This window comes from Polistes canadensis, unplaced genomic scaffold, assembly GCF_001313835.1.
Source record: "Polistes canadensis isolate GaletaPanama2010 unplaced genomic scaffold, ASM131383v1 scaffold_24, whole genome shotgun sequence".
Taxonomy (NCBI): Eukaryota; Metazoa; Arthropoda; class Insecta; order Hymenoptera; family Vespidae; genus Polistes; species Polistes canadensis.
Window position 1 is genome coordinate 980,157 of NW_014569571.1, and position 7,565 is coordinate 987,721.

The window sequence follows — 7,565 nt, forward strand, 5'->3', positions numbered from 1 at the left end:
ATATATATATATATATATTTATTTATATAATGATAAATTCTCCTCGGTTCAATTCTTTTGATCATGAAAAAGATTATTTCTCATGAATTCTCCCTTCCCACCTCTCCACCCCTCCCCCAATGCACTTTCGATTTCCTGGAAACGTGCACGGCATGTATTTAATAGCTGCTTGCTGGTCTATCGGATGAACTCGTCTTCTTGGTTGGTACACGTTTCATAGGAAGAGAAACCACTATGGCTCTCGAACGGCATCTGGGATCGTTTAGAACGGCCAAGGCTCGGGTTGGCTTTGCCTTTCGCTTTCGCGGCACTCAACAACGTCTAAGGCAGACGTCGTCGAGTCTCCTTCATCTTAAATCTCTTCTTTCGTGTCTCGACGAGACTCTTCTTCTCTTTAAAACTTGCAAAAAGTGAAAAACAAGAGTGGGAGGGAGAGAGGGGGAAAGAAGAAAAGTTTTCTTTCGAAATTTTATTATCTATCAACTCCTTACTCATTTATAAACGACGTTTTTCTTCTCCCTCGATGTATACCAAAGATAATAAGTTATCTTTATCTTTAACGAAATTTTTGTCTTTTACTAATATAACATTTTTACGTATTTTTAATTGTTATTACTGGATACGTTGGATGGATAATATCTTTAGATTAATCATAAGTTTCTCACAACTAGTTATTTTATATAATTTGAAATGAATGGGATTGACGTAATTTAAAAAAGAAATATTAGGAAATAAAAACAATAATTTGTTTTTAAATTCAGATGGATATTTTTTGGCTTTGTGTTCTTCAAAGTTTTCAATTATCCTTTAAATAGAACAATCTATGTGAAATGTTAAACGATTAGATTGAATGTATATTTAATATATTTAACATGTAAACGATTTTGCACAAATTAATGCAAATAATGATTAATTTATCACTAATCCTAATGAATAATAACCAAAATTATGTTTGCAGGGAAAACAATCAAATCATCGGTAGTTATTTAGAAATCAAAGATATGACTGTGGAGGATTATGGCGAATATGTTTGCGAAATTAGCAATGGTCTCGACGAAGTTATGGCTTTTCCTGCTCACATTTATCGTAAAGGTAACTATAGTTTAATCTTTAACAAATAATAATAATAACAAGAACAACAAAATTGTAGATAATATATTTAATTACCAAATGAACGATAAAATAATATATTCTCTATTTATTTTCAATTTTATATCATATAAAAATAATCAAATCAAAGAAAAATATATTGTACAATTTATAATAATACGATAAATGCACGTTTCCAAGTTTTGAACATGACTGTAGGTATAATACTTTTACGTTCGCATCAAAGGCGTACGTTAACGTCGTAGATTTCGCACGGAGCCCGTAAACATAAACTCGTAAATTCCTTTGACGAAGTTTGTGCATCCTTTAATCCGATCTTATGTATCTTATATATACTTGCACATATAACTTAGGTATATCATATATACACGTTTAAACGCATATAATAGATAACCATATAAACGCAGACAATGATTTAGGCTCGTAAACGTTGTATATTTGTAAATCATAATCGTATGCAAATGGCGTACACGTTGGCCGATTATACGAGAATTATCACAAGAGAGAGAGAGAGAGAAAGTGAGAAAGATAAAAGTTAGGGATGAATATATTACCATAGATTAAAAAAGTAAAAATAATTTACAAGAAAATAAATATTATAGTATATATATATGTCAAAATAAGATGTCAATTCTTTGCAATTTTTGAAAAAAACTTTTCTATTTCTGTTCAAAAAGAACCTATATAAATAAAAAAAAAGAAGAAAAAAAGTTAAAGATTATATACGAAGTACGTATACAGATCGTTTTAATAGAATAACAAAATTTGTTAAATATTTTAAATATATATATATAATATAGTGTTCAAAATAGTTCTCAAATCTTGTTGACTATTCAGCATCCTTGTTTTGTAAACAATTTCGTCTAATATAACACACACACATTACTGAAATTTATAAAATTATAAAAAAACATATTATATTAATATAATTTGTCAATGATCTTTTTTTACAGAGCCACAATTTACGTTTGAACTTCCGAGCAATTTATGGAGGAAGCCTTTACTTATCACTGTCCTGAGCCTGGTACTTCTACTCTCTGCTGTTGCCTTCTATGCCCGTTGTTGGTTACCTCTGCTGCTTTACCTTCGCGACAAATTTGCCCGCCTCGAGAAGGACGGTAATTATCAGCGGCACTTTTTACTCCGAGACCCTTAATTGCGCTTCTTAATTACCGTGCACGAAGCACCGACAATCCTTTCCTATGGCCTCTTCTTATTCTTATTCTTAGTCTTATTCTTCTTTCCTTGTCCAAGCCCCCTTCCTCCCAACCCACCCACTTTCCTCCTCCCCACTATCCCTTCTTTTCTTTCCCTTCTTTGTCCTTCTTCTTCTTCTACTACGCTAGTCGAGTTGCGATACCACCACGATGCAAAACTATAAACCAATCCTTCCACTTTTATTCGTGCGAGCTTTCTCAGGTCAGCCGTGAGATTAAAGTTACCGTAAATAGGAAGAAAGAAAGAAAGAGAGAGAGAGAGAGAATTAAAAAAAAAAGGAGAGAAATATATACAACCGGATCTCGTTTTACTAATACTTAAGACGAACTTTTAAACTTTTTTTTGGCATCATCTTAGACTTTTTCCGGGATTATTGTATAAATCGTATTTAAAATATATAATAGTTTGGTACATAAGTCGTAATTAGAATATATATAAAAGTTTGTTACATTGTATTTAAAGCCAATCATGATTTATTATATTTTAAGTATACTATTCCAAATACTAAACATTTTATTTTAATATAACAGTTTCTTTTTATCTTTTATCATCATTATTATTATTATTATTATTATTATTATTATTGCACATAAGTGAATATTAAAAGAACTTAACTTTTTCTTTATCTTTTTCTCTCTCTTCCCTTCTTTCTCTCTCTTTCTCTATCTATCTTCCCATTTTTCTGACAACAAAGGACGATTGGAAAATACTGGGGACGTTTATGGGAATTCTTGGAACACGACGGGTCGTCGTGACATCCGTCATTAAAGTTTCAGCGACTTTCTTTTCCTCGACGTTGGCGATGGCGAAGAAGATGCCGTCTCTTGAATTGTAGCCATCGTGACAATTACGCGCCAATTTTCTCGACATTACTCGGAAACTCGCGTACACCACCACCAACACCACCACCACCACCATCACCATCATCACCACCACCCTTCTTCTTTCCTTCTTTCTTTCATTCTTTCCCTTCTTTCCGTTTGTTCCTACTTGTCGATTCGCAAAGGCCGGTTCTCACGATCGTGTTCCATTCCAACTGTTCAGAATATATGTGTTTGTATGTGTGTGTGTGTATCAATTATATTATGTATATACTTATATACGAATGCAAATCTAATGCATTTAATATTTATGTATTTACTTGGAAAAAAAAACTTAGAAAACTGATAGAACACGCTGATATCAGGAAAGAAAAAATACAAATCCATCCGGTTCGCGCGATTTTATTCACAAGTTTTTTCTTCTTAAACTTTCTCTTCTCCTATTTCGAGTTTTTTTTTTTCTTTTTCTTTTTTTGCTTCTCTTCTTCTTTTCTTTTCTTTTCTTTTGTGTTTTTCTTCTGTTTTTTTTTTTAAATTATTAAATGCATGCAAAAGAACAACCCATAGCAATCGTCGTATACATTATTTGTCACGAACACGATTATCGATAACCATCTGCAACTTTCAAAATGAAATAATTGAATAGATGTATATAGTCGTTAAAAAGAAAGAAAAAAAAAAGGAAAACAATTCAAGTTTCCGTTTTTATATTATTTGTACGTTAAATTTGCAAACCACTATGTATGTACGCGTAAAATATTTCTTCTTTTCTTTTTATTTATTTATTTTTTGTTTTCTTTCCTTTATCTTATCATCCGAAACTTATTATTACTCGAGAGAGAGAGAGATTAACATATTTTAATCTTAATTTCTATAAGATCGGTAGATAACTTTTCAATATTCATTTTTCTTTCTTTCTTTCTCTCTCTCTCTTATTATTTTTCTTTAATACGTTTGAATTAAAAATAAACCGATATATTAAAATGCCGATTAAGATGAAAAACGTTGATAGGTGGTCTAACTTTATTGTTCATTTTGTTATATTATTTTCTTTCTTTTTTTTTGGTTTCTTTATTTCATACAAAAAAAAAAATGAAATATAATAGTATAAAGGAAAAAAAGAAAATAAGTGGATCGTTATTTATGATCCGAGTTATCATGCAGAGAGGAGGGAAAGAGGGTTTTTAAGGTGTAGGGAGGAAGGATACTCTTTCGTGTTCGCACGTTTCCTCGAAAAAGATTCGACTCACGCGCCTCCAACGCGTCATTATTCATCCCTCGAGAAAGAAGCATGCTTATTTTTATGGCATGTCGTCGCGAAAGAAACGCGCGAGCCGGTATTAAAAGAAATAAAAAAGAAAAAAAAAAAAACAAAAAATGTAAGCAAAAAAATCAAATATAAAAAGATAAATATTATTATAGATGCGCAAGAGGAGAAGAAAAAAAAGAAAAAGAAAAGAAATAACCCACCAACGGAAGCAGCCAACGTTTTTACACGTGCAACGTTTTGCAACACGTCGAATGTCATTAGGGGAAAGAATCCATCGGTTGACCTACGAAATTAGGATTATTAAAAACACATATTGTACATTTTTTTTCAATGCTTTTAGATTTTTTATTTTTGTTTTCCCTTTTGTCCCTATCTGAAAGATTTGTCGAATTTTTTACAGAAATCTTCGTATGGTACTTGGTTTTATAATTTCATTCCTCCAATAGGCTACTCGCACGTGCAAAAAAAGCAATCCTCAATTGCACTATCTCGGTATTTTTTATTTAATCGAATTCAAACGAATAAATGCATATTCAACGCCGGTGGCCCTTAGTAGTTTAATAGTTTAATAATTTTCTTGAATTTTTATATACTGTAGTCCTTAAAATGTAAAAAGTATAATAATAAACTATTATATTATCTCTCTAATATTAATAAAATATTACATTTATATGAGAATAAATATAAATTTGTTATAAAAATTAATAGGAAAAAGAAAATAAAAAAACAAAAATCAGATTAATAAATAAAAAACTATACGTTATCGTGTTACAATCGTTATGTGTTTTTACAATTAATCAAAGATTGCCACCTAAAAAGATATAAAAAGAAATCTGACAAGAAAAAGAAAAAAACCTAATAATACTATGCGTCAGGAGAACGAGTAAAGTAAAAAAAAAAAAAAAGAAACACACACACACACACACATACAAATGAAAAAAAAAATAAGGTAAAAAGATTTATTCTTCAGGAAAGTTTTATTAGACGCGTACGATGACACACGTTGTTCTGATTGCAAAATACAACGCATATATATATATATATGTACTCTGGTACGTTGAACGTATATCCACATAAACGTTCATAAATACACATACATAAAAAACACGCACGCGTCTCTAGAGATGTAAACATGTATATAATAGTATATATAAAAGTTCCTGACTCGTCTTTCTCGTACATTTTACAGATGGAAAGGAATGCGACGCGATTGTGTGCTACCACGAGAAAGACTCGAGCTTGGCCATTGGTATCATCGTACCTACTCTTGAGTCAAGACATCGATATAAATGCACCACCTTGGAACTCACCTGCATCACTAAGAACTGTGAGTAATTCCATTATAATGTTACGAACGAGTTAAATTACTAACAACTTTCTTTTACTCGTCATATTAATAGTTAAAACTTTTGTCTTTTATTTTAACTTCTGATAATGTTTTGGTTTTTTTACTTTTTTTTTCTAATATCTTTTTTGTTAATAAAAAAATCAATCGTCAAATGTTTTATTCGAATTTTATCACGAAGTGAATGTGATGAAGTATAATATATAAGAATGTTGTTAGAATGCAATATTTTTTGTGTTTAAATAAGTCAATTAATAATTATATAATATATATGTATGCTATATATAGAGAAACTATGATATTCAATTTGGAAGATTTAGAGATAATCCTATAAAACGTGATTGAAATTAATAAGCAAACTAATTTATGTATATACTTATATATATATATATATATATATATATATATATACATATGTATATATATAAAGTGTCGATTACCATTGCAATTACGAGAAAGACAGTCGCAAGCAAACTTTGCATTGTATAACATGATCTAGTTTCGAAGCGAAGCTCGTTTCGCATCTCATGAATATCAATGACATCTTCGTGTTTTCCAGACAAACTGTAATGATAGGTCTACGCTCAAAATATGCTTATGTATATAAAAAAAAAGAAAAGTGAAAAGAGAGAGTGAAAGAGAGAGAGAGAGAGAGAGAGAAAAATGTTATTATAAAAAGAAAGAATAACAAATAAGAATATTTTATCGTATTATCTTTGGTTATTAACAATATAAAAAGAAATCATTCACACATTCTCTCTTAATTGAAACAAATCTTAATATTTTGTTTCCAAATTGGACTTACGTATACCATTAAAAAAAAAAAATTGTGTTCTTCTTTTTTGTCAAATATCAAATATGTATTAGGGGTATTTATGAATTAGACACAAGAGAGCCGTTAATAATACTAACGCTCCAGTATTTTGCATATACACATCTTCATATATATATATATATATATATATATATATAGATATATGCATATACTAAGCTAACCAAACGGCCGAGAATTTCATTTTACAAGCAAAGCACGAGCATAACGAGCCTCGCACAAGGAAACTCCTTCGATCGTTAGTTTCTCTCTCTCTCTTTCTCTTTTATTCTCTTACTCTCTTACTCTCTCATCTGGTAGGAAATGTTGGAAACATGATATCTAAACGCCATAAACGAGACTATGGCAACCAATAACGATATTCTGTGTTCTCCAACACACAATTTTGTATAATATTGATAGAATACAAGGAAACAATACGAATGATTTCGTATTAAAAGAAATAATGAAGATTCTTTTATAATCAAGGAAAAATCATGTTCCTTTTTTTTTTTATTTCTATCTACCATTCTATCTATCTATCTACTTATCTATCTTTACTATCTACTTATTTATCTATTTATCTCTATTCATCTCTTTCTCTTTCTCTCTCTCTCTCTTTTCTCTCTCACTCACTCACTTGTTTTAGGAAAACTTGTTAAATCGAATTAGAAAGTTTTCCGCTTTCTCGGTTGTCGAGTGTCTCGTTTGTCTCTCGAAAGCTCAAGCAATGGCGTACTCAAATTAGACTCTCCTGTGGCTTCAAGTTCCCTTTTGTGATGACGTGTATCAGCCTCTCTTTGTCTTTGTCAGTTTCTCTCTCTCTCTCTCTCTTTCGTTCTATCTCACATCTCATTCATTCTATATATATGTGTCTCTATTATTTTACAAGCTAAAACATCTTATCTCATTAGAGAGAAAGAGAGAGAGAGAGAGAGAGAGAGAGAGAGAGAGAGAGAGAGAGAGAGAGAGAGAGAGAGAGAGAGAGAG

At 30.7% G+C, this 7,565-nt stretch overlaps 1 protein-coding gene across 1 annotated transcript in view; it reads left to right on the forward strand.

Moving 5' to 3' along the window:
- Nucleotides 1-7,565, forward strand: part of LOC106783701 (interleukin-1 receptor accessory protein-like 1-B) — a 160,190-nt gene that overhangs the window by 150,186 nt on the left and 2,439 nt on the right. The window contains exons 4-6 of the mRNA XM_014742483.1: nucleotides 959-1,092; nucleotides 2,064-2,228; nucleotides 5,609-5,746. Coding sequence (XP_014597969.1) covers nucleotides 959-1,092; nucleotides 2,064-2,228; nucleotides 5,609-5,746 — 437 coding nt within the window. The remainder of the gene's footprint in view (nucleotides 1-958; nucleotides 1,093-2,063; nucleotides 2,229-5,608; nucleotides 5,747-7,565) is intronic.